At 51.7% G+C, this 17,963-nt stretch overlaps 1 protein-coding gene across 3 annotated transcripts in view; it reads left to right on the forward strand.

Annotated features, from left to right (window-relative positions):
• Positions 1-15,743, forward strand: part of NOS1 (nitric oxide synthase 1) — a 166,200-nt gene extending 150,457 nt beyond the window's left edge. For all 3 annotated transcript variants that reach the window (XM_074356469.1, XM_074356471.1, XM_074356470.1), the window contains 7 exons: positions 1,481-1,691; positions 2,426-2,513; positions 3,808-3,929; positions 5,683-5,831; positions 7,160-7,354; positions 8,931-9,049; positions 9,995-15,743. In XM_074356469.1, coding sequence (XP_074212570.1) covers positions 1,481-1,691; positions 2,426-2,513; positions 3,808-3,929; positions 5,683-5,831; positions 7,160-7,354; positions 8,931-9,049; positions 9,995-10,010 — 900 coding nt within the window. In that variant the 3' untranslated portion in view covers positions 10,011-15,743. The remainder of the gene's footprint in view (positions 1-1,480; positions 1,692-2,425; positions 2,514-3,807; positions 3,930-5,682; positions 5,832-7,159; positions 7,355-8,930; positions 9,050-9,994) is intronic.
• The last annotated feature ends 2,220 nt before the right edge of the window (positions 15,744-17,963 follow it).

The following is a 17,963-nucleotide window of genomic DNA, read 5'->3' on the forward strand; positions in this document are numbered from 1 at the left end:
AGGGGTTAGACACAGATTGGAGAGCATTATTTTTCATCAGAAGTTTTGCAGAATTATTTAACCTTTAAACTCTGTACATGCACAACTTTGAAATTTTAAATGAATGAAAGCAGGGTAACAGGAAGAGAGAACAGAGCTTGCACTGTTTGCATGGGATTATTTAAAGCTGAATTTGATATAACTGTAGGAATCCGTTTCTTCCAAAAAGAGCAAACTCCATTAAAAGAATGAGGATTTTTATCAGGGGAAACCCCTGTGTGAGAGACCATGGGAAAGGAGTCAGATAAGGTGGAGAGAACCGTCAGACCTCAAAACAAGCCTGACCCCAAGTGAGGGAGAGAGCAGAAAGTTTGAATGGAGGCATCTGGGATAAGGTGGATGTCAGGTTTAGTGACTAGCTGCTCGGGCTCTTGGCCAGTTGCGCCCCTGCAGCTAGAGATCAGTAAGGCTGGGGACCTTGGGAGGCACATTCTCAAGAATGCCATCCCCTATCAATAAAGCAAGGATGGTCTTTAAGAACATGGGGAGAAGCTTTGGTACACAAGGCACTTGTAGTAGGCTTCACCCTTCTTAAAATCTGAGCTTCCTATAAGCTAAGGGCAGCTTCTAAGATATAGGAAAAAATAGCTCCAGAGCCCTAGAAAGTTCCTCTGGTCCCTGGTAACAGCTGTCTTTGCTGTCAGTGTACCCCTGAACGTGGTCCTCCACACTCTAGCCTGTTCCTTCAGGGTTGTCATTTACCGTCTTGAATGTGACCCGTACTCTCCGAGGAGGCACCTCCAGACCCACAAATCATACACCTGCAAGTCATGACTCTGTCCCCATTGTATCTCTTGACCTCCCCAACTGGCAGGAGAGTGTAATGGTCAGGAGCATAGATTCTGGGGCCAGACTGCCCAGAACAGGGGTCTGCAAGGTTTTTTCCATAAGGGACCCGGTAGTAAATATGTTAGACTCACAGTCCGTTTGTCACAACTATTCAGCTCTGCCATGGCACAGCAGCAAAGATGACCCAGAAATGAGTGAACATGGCTGGGTTCCAATCAAACTTTATTTGTGGACACTGAAATTTGAATTTCATAACATATTCTTATGTCATGAAATAGTATTGGGTTTTCCCACCAACTGTTTAAATATGTAAAAATTACTCTTAGCTCATGGGCCTTACAGAGTGAGTACTGAGCCAGATTTGGTTTGTGGGCTGAAGTTTGCCACCCCCTGACCTGGACTCACCACCTTGTATCCACCATGGGATTTTTATATACCTCAGTTTCCCCATCACTAAAATAGGCATGGTGATCAGACTTATTTCCTCAGATCCTTGCAAAAATGAAAACCCGGCACAGAATAATTCCTGTGTTGAGAGTTGACTGTTACTGTGTTTTTATTTGCCTTCTTCCCTGGACCTCCTCGAGCCCTCATGGGAAGCTTGTTCCAGGGGCTGGCTGCGAGTTCTTCTCTGTCCCTCTCCTCGGCACAGGGACTGCAGGAGTACGAGGAATGGAAGTGGGGCAAGAACCCCACCATCGTGGAGGTGCTGGAGGAGTTCCCGTCCGTCCAGATGCCCTCCACGCTGCTCCTGACCCAGCTGTCCCTGCTGCAGCCACGCTACTACTCCATCAGCTCCTCCCCAGACATGTACCCTGACGAGGTGCACCTCACCGTGGCCATCGTCTCCTACCGCACCCGAGGTGGGCAGAGGCGCTGGGCGAGCCCCCGGGTCGGCTCCCCCCAACACACCTTCCAGGGGTCTCTGCACATCTGTCTAAACCACTGCCAAGTCCCAAATCCCCTGGGAGGAGACTCACCCCACCCCCCACCCCCCGAGACCAGGAAACCGGGAAAAGAAACAGAGCAGCAAACTGTCCCCTTAGGCAGAGCCAGCTCTGTGCAGAATTAGGACGGAAACAAGGTGCACACTTGGAAACCTCTGCTCCCAAAGCCGGAGACCCTCCTTTACTCCCTTGCTCCCCTCATACCCCCAAGGCAGCAGCTAGAACAAGCCGCCACCACCCCTCCCCTCCGAGGGGGCAGCTCTCTGCTGCCTGATGCCTAGCTGATTACAGATGATTCGGCTTACCTGACCTCTGCTCCCGTGTTTTCCCTCTTTGATAAAGCAGTTAAAATGCACGGTGCCTGAGAGAGGACCCCGACAGGCTAACGAGAGCATGTTGAGTAGGACCCTTTCAGTGGACAGGACTTGAATCTGACCCACACCTGTCCAGCAGTTTCGTAGCCACGAGCTCACCCCAGCTTCACCATTTCCTCCTGCCCTTCAGAGGAAGGGATCCAGACAAGGAACTCTAAGGCAGAGACTTGGCGTTGGGACCGTGAGCCTTCTGCACTGGAGAGGGGGTTAGGTCAGGGACTGGGAAGCTTGGGGGACGGCAGAAGGTGAGCCCGGTCACCTTGGTTGCTCTGTTAGATGGAGAAGGACCAGTTCACCACGGCGTGTGCTCCTCCTGGCTGAATCGGATCCAGGCTGACGAAGTGGTGCCCTGTTTCGTGAGAGGGTGAGTGGCAAATGAGGAGAAATAAGCAGCCATCCCGAATCTGCATCCCGATGTCTTTAGCTGGGCTGGGTGGTCCAGCCTGAAGGGTTCTAGGGAGGTGGCGGAGTCAGGTGGGATTGAGATCGCATTCTGCACCACTCCGGGTCGGTTGTTAAGGAAACAGGATCGGGGGGCACAGAGTAACACTGCAGAAGCTAAGCAAGTCCTCTAGCCAAATTCAGGTCAATGCAACAGATCCTTACCCAGTGCGCGTACTGTGCTCGATGCTGGGGTTACAGCAGACGCCAGGCAAGTGCAGCTTCGGCCTTCATGGAATTTGCAGACTAGTGGAATTTCTATCCAGAGTCTGCTGGTCACCCCATCTGTTCCCAGTTTCTCAGAGACCAGGAAGATTTAACCCCTCTCCCCATCAATCTGGGCATTTCCTCCCAGACTCAGTTTTAAAAGTGGCTTCTGCCCACTCGTGTCTTGCACTTAAAAATGTGCTAAAGGGATCAATTTCGTGTCAGGTGTTCCTACCACAATCAATCAGTCAAATTAAAAAATATAACTTTAAAAAATAAAAAACAAGAGGTGTGTCTGCGCCGAAGCCCACTGTAAGTACCTGCTTAGCCCGCCGATAACTCCCCTACCTCAGCAGTGGACTCGGCCGGCCATTTTTCTCAGCTGTTCAGGGTGGGATGGTCATGGTGTGGTCAGCATCAGAATCCCCTCGGGTGCTTCAAAACTGCGGAGTCCTGAGCCCAGACTTACTGCATTGCCCAGGACTCTGCCACCCCTTTTAATATCACCATGTGATTCTCTTGTACCCTGAAGTCTGTGACTCCCTGACGTGGGAAGATCTCATGGGTGGTTAATTCAGTGATTCTCAACCAGGGGTGATTTTTGCCTCCCAGGGGGTGCTTGGCCATGTCTAGAGATAGTTTTGGTTGTCACAGCCGGAAGGTGCTCCTGGCATCTAACAGGTAGAGGCCTGGGTACTTAGTATCCTGTAACGCACAGGACAGCCCCCACCACGGAGAATTGTGCAGCCCCAAATGTCAACAGTGCCAAGGTAGGGACTCTGCTTAGCTTAGCTCAGCAATGGGGATAATTGGGAAATGCAGCGATAACCAGACCCTCAGGACCTCCTGTTTGGAGAATTCCCCAAATTTATGAGACCTTTCACGCTGGTAAGGGTCACTTGATCCCCAGTGAGCTACCCAAGATGGCCACCTGGTTTACCTAAGACCCAGCAGTTCTTGATCAGATTTGAGTTCCGCAAGCCTTCTGACTCTCTCTCTTCCTTGTCCAGAGCGCCCAGCTTCCACCTGCCCCGAAACCCCCAAGTGCCCTGTATCCTGGTTGGCCCGGGCACTGGCATCGCCCCTTTCCGAAGCTTCTGGCAGCAACGGCAGTTTGATATCCAGCACAAAGGTGGGTCCAGCAGCCATGGGATCTCCACCCATGGAGTGGCCCGCCTGCATCCCAGCAGCCTGGAGACACAACGATGTTCTCTCTCCTTTGTGTCACCACCTGGGGAGGGCCTGGGGGAGCAGAGTAGTGACCTGACCCACGGGTGAAGTTCCTGGTATAATTCAAAGGACCTGCCCAAGCAAATCCACACAGCTTGTCCCAAGGCCTGTAATTCCAACCCTAGAAGACATTTTTTTCAACTGCTAAACTAGGACCCCATCTTAAAACGTAAGCAGCCCTAGAAGGGGTTAGCATTAAGCCTTAGCAGGTGTGTGTTTATGTCCCAGAGGCTTCAATGTGAGAGACACAACAGGTCAGCTTTGAGAGGAGAGAAAGAAACCCACAGGCTGTGTAAGACGCTTCTTTTCCTCAGGCCTTTGGAGGGGGGTAATTAAGTTTATTTAATTATTTATCTGTTTTAATGGAGGTACTGGGGATTGAACCCAGGACCCCCTGCATGCTAAGCATGAGCTCTACCACTGAGCTCTACCCTCCCTGTAAAAGAGGCTCTTTTAAGCCCCGTCACTGCTTGGACGAGTTCATGCCGTTACGGTACTGGGTACTTGTCTACCTTTATCCTTTCTGATCCTCCAGTGACATCACATGTAGTCATTTTGCCCTCAGTGGTACCCCAGGTAGCTAGCGACTTCTAGGCTCTTAAGATTCTGTCCTTATTAAAGTTAATTCCTCTATTAAATACAATTTGTTGTTAGAAATAGTCATTTCTTTAAAAAAAAAAAAGAAAGAAAGAAAGAAACCCACAGGAGGTTTTTTGGTTCTTTTTAAAAGATGGTTTGTTTGTTTTTGTTTTTTTTTCTTATTAGAAACCCACTGTTTCGACATGCTTTAAACAGGGATTTACTGAGCATCTCATGAATGCCAAACACGATTGTGGGTGCTGGAGGCATAGCAATGAACAAGACAGAAACAACTTTAAAAAAAAAACAAAGCTTGCCCCAGTGAAACCGTCATTCTAATAAAATAGCTAATATGTATAAAGTGTAGTTGACCCTTGAATGACATGGGTTTGAACTGCAGAGGTCCACTTATATGCAGACTTTTTTCATTAAATGCATGCTTCTGGTACTGCACCATTTGGGGTTGGTTGAAAACCCGCAAATGCAGAGCCTCAGATGCAGGGAGCCGCCCATGGGACTTGAGCATCCCTGGGTTTTGGTATCCAGGGCAGGTCCTGGAACTGATCGCCGTGGATACCAAGGGACAACTGTATTCGCTGTGTCCCAGGCACGGTTCTCATATTTTACATTTATTTCTCCCAATGACCCAGTGAGGTTAGATGGTACTATTGCTGTCATTTTGTACATTGGGACACGGAGACGTAGAAAGTTAGGTAAATTGCTCAGGATCACACACGGCTGAGATTTGAACCCAGCAGTCCAGCTTCAGAGTCTGGAGGTTTTTAGCACTCCCCAGTGGTGGGAGCTGCTCAGTGGCCGGGGGTGGAAGGAAGGATTAAAACCCAGAGAAGAGAAGTCTGCCGAAGTCTGAACACACTTGCCCGGTTTTGCCTGGTTTTGCCGTTTCCCTCGGTGAGTGCATGTATGCGTGAATACACAGACCGTCGGCCCCGGTGTCCGTGTCCCTCTGCCCACGTGGCACATGCTAAGGTTCCCAGCACCCCTGGCACCACCAGCCACCCCCTCCGAGTCAAGCATCAGAGCTTCCAGTGACATGAGATCTTTCCGGTCCCCAGGAATGAGTCCCTGCCCCATGGTCCTGGTCTTCGGGTGCCGACAGTCCAAGATAGACCACATCTACAGAGAGGAGACCCTGCAGGCCAAGAGCAAGGGGGTCTTCAGAGAACTGTACACAGCCTACTCCCGGGAGCCCGACAAACCAAAGGTAACCCCCAGCCCGTTCACGGTCCCCCCACCCCTGCCCAACATACACGCAAGCTCGCACACACAGGCACATCCTGCTCCCAGAAGCCCCCTCACCCTTTCTCAGTTCTCCTCCACTGACATTGCTCTGTACTTCAGGAAGCAAGGAGCCTAAAAATATTGATTTAAAATATTTAACAGCACTTATTATACAATGCCACTTGTAGGAAATATCCAGAACAGCCAAATCCGTGGAGACAGAAAGCGGCTTTGTGGTTGCCGGGGGCTGTGGGGAGTGGGGCAGATGGGGAGTGACTCCTTATGGGTACAGGGTTCCTTTGGGGGGATGAAAAGGTTCTAGAACTGGGTAGCAGGGATGGTTGCACAACGTTGTGAACGTACTTAATGCCGCTGAATTGTATTGTATACTAAAGTACACATAAGTTTTATGTTATGCGTATTGTATCACAATAAAAATGTTTAGAGATAGGAATTTTAAAAATTAAACAGCCCATAAGCAAGAGACACGACAAGTCAGAATGGACACAGGACACGAGACTGGAGCTCGCTCCTAGTGGATCTTGCGGCGGGGGGTCTCAACTGGACCCCCCCAGGGCGTCCCAGGAAAGGGGCCAGGACAGCAGGGGAGGCGGGCAGGCCTTCGGACGGTCTGGGCAGCGGCTGCTTGACAACCAGCAAGGAAGTTCATCAGTGTTTTAACAGTGGGTACGGCCATGCCAGGACGTGCCAGCTGAATGTTGGGCTCGCCCAGGGGAAGTTTCCTGAGCAAGTTAAAGATGCCCTGGGCCAACCAGACAAATCCCCTTAGAGGCCAGATTGGACACCCGTGCCCACCGGATGTTCACATAGCCCACCTCTCTTATTCCAGCAATTACTGCAGCAGCTGGCTTTGCCCAGGTGGGACCTGACGGCCCCTCACCTGGCCCCCATCTCGCTGTCTGCCCTGGTGCCCTGGCACAGGATGCCTGCAGTGCCAGCCCCGCACCCAGACGTGTGCCGGCGTTAACACCCCGTGGGTGACCACTGGCCATTAGAGAGAGGAGCGGGTGGGCAACGTCCCTCCAGGGGATGGGTCTGGGGTGGGTGCTGCATGACTCCCTAGAGGGTCCTTAGCAGAGCTGAGCTCCAGAGTAGGGAGCAGCTCATCACACCCTCAGATCAGCCTTCCCTCCTTCCCTGCTTCCCTCTTCCCAGTCCCCTGCATCACTGCACAAAATATATACCTGCCCACGAGCCCCTGGGCCAGGCTCTGCTCCCCGGGGGACGTGAGCCACCCAGGATCACCCTGCAGCCCTGGCCCCTTCTCACTGGTCCTCCTGCTCCCCGCAGAAGTACGTGCAGGACATCCTACAGGAGCAGCTGGCGGAACCCGTGTACCGAGCCCTGAAGGAGCAAGGGGGCCACATTTACGTCTGTGGGGACGTCACCATGGCCGCTGACGTCCTCAAAGCCATCCAGCGCATCATGACCCAGCAGGGGAAACTCTCAGTAGAGGATGCTGGCGTGTTTATCAGCAGGCTGAGGGTGAGTGATGGGCTGGCTTCTAGGATTCCTTTTCCAGCCCCCAGCTTCCTGTCTCCTTTTCCTTATCTTACCTGTCTTGACAATTAGGGGAGCCACAATGACATCCCTGCTCCCATTTTCCCATTTATGACTGGGGACAGAGGATACAGGTGGTCGCAAACCATAGTGAGAGAAAAGGAAGGGTGGCGGGTGAGCAGTTGCATGTAGTAAATATAGCAGGGAGCTGTGATGTGTGAAAATAACAAGTGGGTGGACCACTGGGCAGCTAGACAAAAGCCCTCCTAACCCAACTTTTCCTGCCCTGGAACCAAGCTGCAGCACTGCCCTGTGCAGTTGCGCAGGTTGGGTACTGCCCAAAAAGATTTGTCCAAGGCGGACAAGTGGAGGATGAAAGCCACCGCAAGCTTGGCTCTCCAGGCAGTGCACCTTGGCATGGAACTGCGTTCACCCCAGAAGGAGGGGTGCTTTTTCCTAATTTGCACAAAAGGCAAGTCACAGCGCAGCAAGCCAAGTGCTAACTATATGGCCAACTGCCCGAAGGGAATAAACTGAGCCCCAGGCCTCCACAGAGCTCCAGGGGTGGTCCCATTCTTCTCCCTACTTCTTGAATGAGCAGTAAGCAAAATATTTTTGCAGAAGAAGCCCTTGCTCTGATTCTGATGTTCAATCCTATTAGGTTAAAAAAACAAAAAACAAAAACTTTGGAGCAGTGGAGCCCCTCCACCTCCATCACTCGGTCTCTTTGGGATGAGCCTTGGGAGACACTTTTGTAGATTCTGCAGAACTCTGCGGAATAAGGTTGGAAAACCACCCCAACTTAAAATGAATCCACTCTACAGATGGGCAACTTTCCTCAAAACCTTTGGGACCAAGGACACCAGAACTTAACTCTGATGAGTGTGTGATTCCCCGACCACCACCTCTCCTCAGCAGGGAGGTGCAGTTTCCCCTTGTTTAATCCTCTGAGATGTTCTTAATACCCATCCGTCAGTCCTGCCAGAGGAGCTTCAGTGGCTACAGAAACTCTTAGATGCCACAAGTCCACCGTCACTTGGGCTGTTTCTTGAGTTCTTTGTTTGGCTGTCTGTTTCTGGGCAAAGCTGAGCTTCGGATAAACTCATGTGTCCCAAGAAATCTCCACTTTGGCAACCGTGGTGTCCCCTGAGCGCTAAGCGGGCACTTTTTCTTTTCTCCCTTTTTCACTGGTCCCCTCCGGGCTCTGATGTTTCAAACTAAACCCAGCCGTGCCCAGATCTGAACTTGCAGGATCGAGGAGAAGGGAGGAAAGGGGGAAATGGACAGGTTTCGACAGAGCCTCATCACTGTTTCTGGATGGTAACATAAGGGTTCTTTGCCAGCTGGGCTAGAAAGGCCCCATGCCCTGGAGGGCACAGGGTCTTGCCAAAACAGAGTCTTGGAGACCAGAGGGGTCCCCGGGGGGCCCAGGGTTATACCTCATTTCTTAAGAAACCATCTTCTTTAGGGATATTCCATTCCAGGGTATCACCATGTTTGCCTGTCTCCGTGCTTTTGGCTGGCATTTGAGGTCTGTTTCCTGGCTGTTTCTGTCCCCTAGGATGACAACCGGTACCATGAGGATATTTTTGGGGTCACCCTGCGCACATATGAAGTGACCAACCGCCTTAGATCTGAATCCATTGCCTTCATCGAGGAAAGCAAAAAAGATACTGATGAGTAAGCTGGGTCCATCCCATGGGCAGGGTTCCGGGTCCTGACGGGCAGGGGTGTCTGACTTCACTGTCCACAGTTTTCCCACGTGGTGTTCCCAGCCCAGCACTGTCAGCACCACCTGGGAATGTGTTAGCAATGCAGGTTCCCAGGCCGCCCCAGCCCTGCTGAGTCTGAAACACTGGGGTCGGGCACAGAGCCGTTTGTGTGTTTACACACAAGTGTGGGAACCCCGCCCTTGGATGTCACCTTCCACCCGGTGCAGATGGCTCTCGTCACTGCAGATTCGTTATTCCTGTTCACTACGTCTAGTGTTTACATCCCCTCCCTCGCCCCCGACCTCGCCGCCACACTGCTGCTGGCATTCTCAGCGATGCAAACTCCAATCGTTTTTGGTATTATTTTGAAAATTTCACTTGTCCTCTCGAAATTGCCGGAAACGGCCTGAGGTACCAGAATACTGGGATTGAGTCTCGCTATTTAAACCTTACGTTACTGCCTTGACATGTCCCCCGGATGGTAACGTCCCTCCCCCAGTCTCTTCCACAGAATACCTCCGACCCACCCCCGCGTTAAACCTGGTGGGAGTTCAGCCGTCTCGTTCTCAGTGGGGCACGCACACTCCATTTCTTATGAGTCCTCATCTCCCCTCCTTGCAATGACACAGAAGTCTCAAAAACAGACTTTGGGGTCCAGCCGGCTGAGGTCACAGCTCCTCTAGTTGTCAGAGAGCTCCCTGAAATGTCCCTCGTCCTGGCTGGCTGTGTGGGCGTGGGTGAGCATTCATTCATCGTTCATTCAGCCAGTCAGGAGGAGCCCCAAGACCCTGGGGCTGCCGAGGAGATAAGAGACAAAGGCCAGGGCTCGGGTGCTTGTCTCTGGGTCTCTCTAGAGAAACAGAGCAGCCTTGCTCCTGCACCACTAACTCCCTCCCCACTTCTCCTCCTACAGGGTTTTCAGCTCCTAACTGGACCCTCTTGCCCGTACGGATGGCAGGGTGGCCGCCCCGCACTCGGCGGGGGTGGCTGCGGGTTCTATAAGCGTGGACACCGCTGAACTCTTCCTCCAGCCCCCCCGCCGCGGCCCCCACTCTGCCTTGTCCTGTCGCCGTGTCCTGGTCCTCCTCTCCTGAGTTCTCACCTCTCTGTGGTTTCCTTGGCCCTCTTGGGTTTTCTCCTTGAGTTTTCCTGCTGCAGTGCAATGCCTTTATAATCCGCAGTGGCTCTTACAAAACCTGTCTCCCTCCCCCTTCTTTCTGACAAGGGCAGATCTCCGCTGCATGAAACCCCTGGAACATGGCTGTGGCTCGTGTTAGGGTGTTTTCTGGGGTTTGCCCTGGAGAGGCTGCAGGGACCAGGCGGAAGAGTTTTCTGAGCTAGTCCCTCAGCTGTTCAAATCCTCCCATCCTTTTTTATGATGACGTTCTGGTCGTGCAAGCGTGTGTGTGTGTGTGTGTGTGCGCGCGTGTGATGGGCCTGGGTCTCCGTCTGTCCTTTTGCCCGTGTAAGCATGTCGCCTGCAGACTCTCGGTGCCACGAAATATGCCCCGGCCCCTGCTGGGACCTCACGCGTCCATAACTAAGGGTCTGTGCTGGTATCCCTGAAACCCTTGGAAGCATCGTAATTGTCCTGGTTTTAAAGGATCAGGGCACGGAGGTGGGGTATGATGATCAAGGGGGAAATCTGCAACGAAAGGGGGAATCACAGCATTGGATGATTTAGATACACCAGGTAGCAGAGCCCTTACTGGGAAATTAACCCATTTAATGGATTGGGCAAACCTGCTGCCAAGCAACCCCCGCCTGCCCGCCCCAGTCAGGATCACCTGAACTGGCCCTCCCCAGGCAGTCCCACCCACAAGACTGAGAGTAACGTGGTCCGAGGGAATGAGCTGGAAATAGGAACCCCCCCAGCTTTGCCACTGGATAACTTCAGACATCACCTGTCCTCGTTTCCCTAGTCACAATGATGTTATGAAGCTAAAAAAGTAGGACTGGATGGAACTTGAAAGTTGTGGAGACTGGAAACAATAACCAGGAAGAATATCATTGTTATTTTTTTATCCCCCACCCCCAAATGGGGCTTGCTTTTTCAGCCTTGGGGATAAAATAACCGAAGCCAGTGAAATTGGATCAGGTTGGAGAGGGAGACCATCACGAGGCACCTCGCGGCTTCTTCCCAGGTGGGGAGAGCCTGCCCTCGTGCTTTTTGGCCTTCTAACAGACAGTTCCCCCACATTTTTAACCCGATAAAATAATTTGGACAAATAAATTATCCCCAACTCAGATCAGAAACGGGCAGCAAGGAATCTGGGCAGGTGCAATTTCTCCCTGGCAGGTACCCAGCTCAGTTCATCTTCTTGGATGAAATGGGGTGGAAGGGTTCCCTTTCTACATGTAAGTGCTAAAAAGTCAGTGGTGAGAGGCACCCACCACAGCCAAGAAATCCCACTGACCCCCAGGAACTGCCTTCCCCAGGGCTGAAAGGGAGGCAAGCAGCCAGGTCTGGTCTTCTGCCTTGTTTGGTTTGGTTTGGTTTGGTTGCACAGAAAGATGGCCTTCCCTTGGTATACTGCACATGGCGCTTCTTCCTTGATTCTCAGTTTGGGGGTCTGCCAAAGGGAGAGTGCCCTGGCCCTCGGTGGAGGGACCTTAGATTGGAGGTGCCAGAGGGGAGTCCCCAGGAGGGGACAACCTCAGAGACTCTTAAAGACAAAGAGTAAATCTATCTCACCTTTTTTCCACCATCCCTGGCAGCCCCCGCTGGTGTCACATCCCTGGCACCCGGGGTTCGACCTCATGCCAGTTATGATTCCCCAGCCTGCCTTTAATCCTGTTTTCTCCTGCTCAGGCTCCCGGGGCACAGAGACCAAGAACTCGGCATGCCCAGTTGACCCTTTCTGACCTGGAAGGAAGCCCATTCTAAACCCTTTCTTTCCTGCAAACTTAGCTCTCCTCCCAGGGGCTTCCTTTCCAAGCCTTCGAGCCTTTTGGAGATACCTCTTAAGATGTCATTAGCTCCCCAGGGACTGAAATGCTGTGTCCAGCCTCCATCACAGAGGAATTAATCAGCGCTCCCCTCTCCAAATCAAGCTTTATGCATGAAAGCTTTTCCATCGCCAGATAAACACTTATGAGCACTTACTCCATGCCAGGCACCTTCTTCAGAAATCCCTCCCCTTCTAGTAGCAAGCAGACAGATGGAAACATCATCTTGTTTTATCAGGGAATCCAAAGAAATTATTATATAACCAGGATCCATCTTTCTTCCCAAGAAGGATTTTGTTTTTAAGTAAATGCCTCTCAACCCCCAACACAAAGTGGCTTTGTAACTCCTGGCTGGAAGACAGGAGACTGGTCTGATGTGTTTCTCACAGTTGCCAAAATCTCTGATACCAAAAGCCTCGCTGTAAGGAGCCTATCAGGAGTGGAGCCCTGATTTCCGATTCCACTCTGACCCAGGGTGGCTAAATGCTGCCCTCTTGTGGTGGTTTTTTTAGTTCCGTCCTGGTAGCCTGCAAGTTTTGGTTTAGCAGTCGGTGAGCAAAAAACAGGGTTGACTGGGCATTGGGGGGTTGTCCTGGTTTCTCTCTGCCTCTTGAATTGGCCAACAGTAGCTCCAGCTCCATTTCACAGAAGTGAGTTTGGCCAGGAGGAAGGAGACGTCCCCTACAACATTCCTATTCCTGCACCTTGGGTTGCCAAAGCAGCAGAAATAAACTCCCTGAGTGGAAACGGGTTTTCTCTTGGTTTCTGTGGAGTCAGACAGCCCGGTATCTTTGCTCTGTGGGGGGGATGCTTCAGACGCACCAAAGTGGAATTTTAGAAGCAGACCTGAGTCCAGATACTAACTCTGCCCCTGTTTCTGTAGACAGCTGTGAGTTGGTGACCTAACCTTTCTGAGTCCACATAACCACCTGTATACCAAGGTGGAGTAAATGAGATAATGCCCATTAAGTGCCCGGTTACAGTACCTGGCCCAGTGTAAGGTATCACTTTTTTTTTTTCACTTAATCTGTATCATTTCTTCCCTCTCCAATATGTAGAAGGCACAGTGTCATGTACAGATCAGAACACAGTTCCTTCCTTATAGGAGGTTTGGGTCTGTATGCAGAGACACAGGTCTTAGAATCTGCCTCAGGTCTGGGGCTTGAGAAATTGATGGGTTTCCACCAGCGGGTTTGGGAAAACAAGGTGGCCAGGCTGTGGGAAGAGTGAGCGGAAAGGCATGGATGGGAAGCATGTGGGGTGAATCAGGGCTCCAGACACAGCAGCCTGGCTCTGGAAGGCTGAGGGAGGTGGAGGTACACTGGCAGGGACAGGTAGGGAGCGGTGAGTCGCATGCCAAGGGATTTTTGGCTTTATTTGGTAGGCAATAGCACCTTAGGAGTGTTTTGTTTTTTTTTAAGGGGAAAATAAGGTGATTGGGGTTATGCTTGGGAAAGAATGTTCTGGCTGCAGCGTAGAGAGTGGGTGGCTGGCCTTTTGAACTATCAGTGGGTTATTGCAGTAACCCAGGGCTCAAATGAGGGCAGGGGCAGATGTAGTGATAAGAGCATTCCAGGGGTTGAATTCCCAGGACACTGATCTGTGGTGGAGGATGAGAACAAAGGGAAAGTCGAGAGTCTTGCCTCTAGGCTGAGAAAGGGGTCTCAAGAGAAAAAACAGGCTCAGAGGAAAGATAAGTCTTGGGTGTTGACATAATAGCCAGCTTCTCCCCGAGTCAACAGGGTGGATCATTCCAAGGTCCAGCCACGCTTAGATGTGCTGAAAGAGAACAGACCCCAGGCCGGCAGACATCGGCCTTAGAACACAGGACCTTCTTGCCAAACACACTCTCAGCAGCCACCTGCTTTGGGTTTCCAAAAGAAGGTCAGGTTTTGCCCCAAGTCAGAAGCAAGTGAGATGTTCTGACCCAGATCATGGTACAAATGGTTCCTGCCAGGATGGGCAAGCCGCTGTCTGGGCCCCCTCAGTCCTACAGCATCGGCCCCTTTGAATTCATGACATTCAGAAAAGCGTGGACTTTTTGTTTACTTGTATGTTTCCATTACTGCTGCCCCTTCTCCAGCTCTTCCCCGAGCCCACCCTACCCTCCGAGCCGTCTGTCTGAACCCGCGTGTTCATCTGAGGCTGTCTGCCAGTGACAAGGAAAAAGAAATATTAATCAGGGTTTCCCAAGTGCCCTGTCCACGCTCCCTGTCTTCTCCTGCATCCAAATGTGCCATTTGGCTCAGGAATTAAAGACCAAGAGCTGGGATAGAGGAAAAAGGATTTGAAAAGCTGAGGGAGTGACCGTGCCCCCTAGGGACTCAACACAGATGGTTGTCATACACCTGAATTTGGCCTTTTGGGACTAAGAGTAGCCTGGCCTCTCCTCTCTCTCCCACGCCCACCCCGTCCCGGGTCCACCTGCCGGTCCCTGCCAGGTGTCACAGCCAGCTCACCCCAAACACTGATGTGTCTCAGATGTGAGGACCTGCACAAACTGTCACCCCTGGAAAGGGGCTGTTTGGGGTCTGTTCTCTATCAATACTTGTCAGCCGCATGCAAGGGATGCGATAGGAGTAAAAATGCCTTGGTATGTTTCTGAGTTTGTTGCATCCCAGGATATCTCTGCATGGTTGTGAGCAAGCAGGGCAGGTGTGTCTGGTCCAGAGCAGAGCCCTTTCTTAACCAGGTGGCCCTGGCAGGCAGGAACGAATCTGCCTGAAGAGGCAGCTTTCCATGGTGTTCTAGCAAATGACTCCAGGCCATCAGAGTGCTCAGACGGGGCTCCCGGGGGGGCTCTGAGAGACTCTGGTCCAGGCTCTATCAGTTTGAGCACTATTGGCGTTTGTTGCTGGAGAATTCTTTGTGGTGGGAGCGTCCTGGGCATTGTAGGGTGTTGAGTGGCACCCCTGGCTTCCACCCGCCGGGTGTCAGTAGCAGCACCCCCGCCCCCAAGTTGTGACAACCAAACATGTCTTCGGACGTTGCCAGATGTCCCCTCGGGGCAACAGAATCTCTACGGGCTGCCCCAGGCCTTCTCACCATCGACCTTCTGGAATAATCAGAGCATTTCTCAGCCCAGTGCTTTTCTTTCTATTATCTGCTGCCAAATTGAGAGTTGACGGATTTCAAGAGGGAATAAAAAAAAAGTGTGGTTTCACTAGCTCCCTCCCAAGACGGAAGGCATGAGCCCCATTTTGGTAAGCTACCGTGCCCTTGGCATCCATTCTGATTAAGACCCACGGAGGCCCGTGCCCTCCCGTTTCCCCCGCCTCGCCTCCGCCCCGTTTTCTGTGTCGTTGTGTTGTTGTGATTGTCAGACCCACTCCGGGCTCAGCAGTGGTTTTCCCGGGTGGCCCTGGGGGGCGGCCCCGGGTCCCTGTGCCAGTGGGTTTCCGTTCCGGGGCTGGGGGGCCGGGGAGGTGGGCCGAGCGGGTGTCGCCTCTCACCACACACATGCTGCCGGAAACTCGGATCCCCCCTACCTCTAAGCTCTCGATGCTGCTAATCTCTGCCAAGTGTCCCGTGTGCTCCAGCACCTTCCCCGAAGGACTGACGCCCGCCCCACGCTCTCTGCGAGGTTGTCCAGGCCACGCCCGCCGCATGCCCCTCTTCTGTGCTCTTATCTTCTAATTGGATGGAACTCAACACACGTCTACTTATGCCTGTTTGCATCATGGTCAAAATATTAAAAAGTGGACTCGACTCGACTCACTGTGGTCTTTTGTTTGATTGGCTTGGAATGCCTCACGCCTTTGCTCCTTGTCGCAGTGCCCAGTCGGCGTCCCCAGGAAGCCCATGCTGAGACAGAGGTGGCAGGAGGCTGACTGGGGGAGCGCCCTTGGAAGGGAAGGGGCTGTCAGGGGGGAGCTGGAGCTGCGATACTGTCTCAACAGAAACTTCAGCCAACCCTGCAGGGAATTCTGAAGATGATCTTGTAGAGCTGTCCCATATGGGACAAGAAGACCCCACAGTCTGCAGCAGAAGCCATGCCCCAAAGGGCTGAGGTCGTTCCCATAGCTGGGGGAAGAGTTCTTGAACCCTGACCTGGGTCTGGGTGGCACTTAGCACCCGGTCCACCCTCCTTCCGCTCACCTTTGCCACCATCACAGCTGCATCTGTAAAAAGGGCGCCAGAAATGGTCCCACCTTCAGCCCCAGCCCTTCCTCCCTGTATCCACCACCCTGACACCCTAAACCTCAGTCCTGGCGGGCTTCAGACCCAGTTTCAAAAGGAAGAGTCCTCAAAAGCACTAAAAGGACAGATGAAGAGGAGCTGACCCCAAACACCCAGACAGAGCGGCCACTCTAAATGGGTCACCTCGGGGAGGGGGTCTTAAGGCTTTATCATGCTCTCTGGACATGGCCACTTAGATGCTCTGGCCATTTTCACCTTCACACCTACTTCCTGGTCATAAAGCACCAACACTAGATACCTTCTAAACTGCAGAGGCACTTACCCAACATCAAGCACCCCCTTCACACCTTTTCTGACTCCTCTGCCCCATCCACGAGCCTCAGGCCCAAGTTCCAGCATGGGATGCAGCTCAGAGAGGAAGCAGGGAACCTGAGCACCCGGCTCTACGCTGCCCTCCAAAATTAGCTGAATTGAAATAACAGTTACCCGGTGCCAGGCTGCACAAGAATGACACGTTATCATCGCTCTCCCCAATTTAAAACTTGGGAAACGGACGCACACGCAGCTGAGCGAGCTTGTACCAGGTCAGCGCAGTGAGCAAAGGTTAGAAGTCGAGTTTGAGCCCGGACTGTCTGGCTATGGCATCTTCACTTTAAACTACCACCTGATTGTGGACCCTCCCCCCCCCAAAAAAAGTTGCCTAAATCAACTGTACTTAAATTAAAAAAAAAAAAGATCAACTATACTTCAATTTAAAAGAAAGTCTAAAAACCATGTTGCCTGCCATTTCAGTAAACAGAATGTTGCCGCCTTCAAGCCAGCAGCCGCGCCTGAGGGTGCACCCCAAGGGGAATTTGGGATGGAGAAAAACAGGGAACTAGCCCTAGATAAGATGCACATCAAAGGAATGATTTCAGTGAGCCCAGACTCTTGCATCATCCCATATGTAGAAAAGCATTAAAATGCTTAACTTGAGATGTCTAGGGTTTTTTGTGACTAATAGTAATCTTTTGATGTTCGAGTACTTGTTTTTTTCAGCAAAAACGCATATATATCCTGGCTCCTCCCTTACCTCTTTGGAACAGCTCCTCAGAGCTCTCTGAGAGGGTATCTTCCCGGGCTATGGTCTTCAGTAATGTTCCCTATAAACATAAATAAAATAAATACAACATGATTCTCAACTTTTAGGTTGTGTTGTTTTTTTCCAGTCAACACAGTGCTGCTGCTAAGAAACCCGGACAGTCACAGTTCAAATCCTGGACCCTCCACTTCCTAGCTGTGCAACTTTGGATAAGTTGCCTAACCTCTCTGTCCCTTTATTTAATAGGCGGTGATCATTTCAACTTCCTTGCATTGCGATCGGATTAAATGAGTTAAGATACGCAACACACACAGAACATGATGGAATGGAATGGAACAGAAGAGAATAATCTTGTACACCAGTAAATTAGGGTCCAGCTATGGTTCCGTCCAACTTTCTCAGCCCTTTTATCTTATCGAAGCTCAGATGGCCCCATCTTGATGCCATTTGCCATTTGATACTTAGGCACAGGGTTTCTCAGGTCTCCTGCCATCATGGGGGCCACTGGTTTTGAAAGCCAGTTCCTGGCCTCTCGCCACACCTGCTCATTAGCACTTGCTGGGGATAAGGTCTGACACCGCTCACGTCTTTAACCAGCTCCCCCACAGGACTCATACACACGCGGGAGTTTTGACAGGCCCAGCCTCAGAGGTGGCTGGGGACAATGTAACATTTATATGCATCCCGACTAGGGTGGCTTCTGTTGCCTGGC

Source organism: Camelus bactrianus, chromosome 32, assembly GCF_048773025.1.
Source record: "Camelus bactrianus isolate YW-2024 breed Bactrian camel chromosome 32, ASM4877302v1, whole genome shotgun sequence".
In the NCBI taxonomy this organism is placed as follows: domain Eukaryota; kingdom Metazoa; phylum Chordata; class Mammalia; order Artiodactyla; family Camelidae; genus Camelus; species Camelus bactrianus.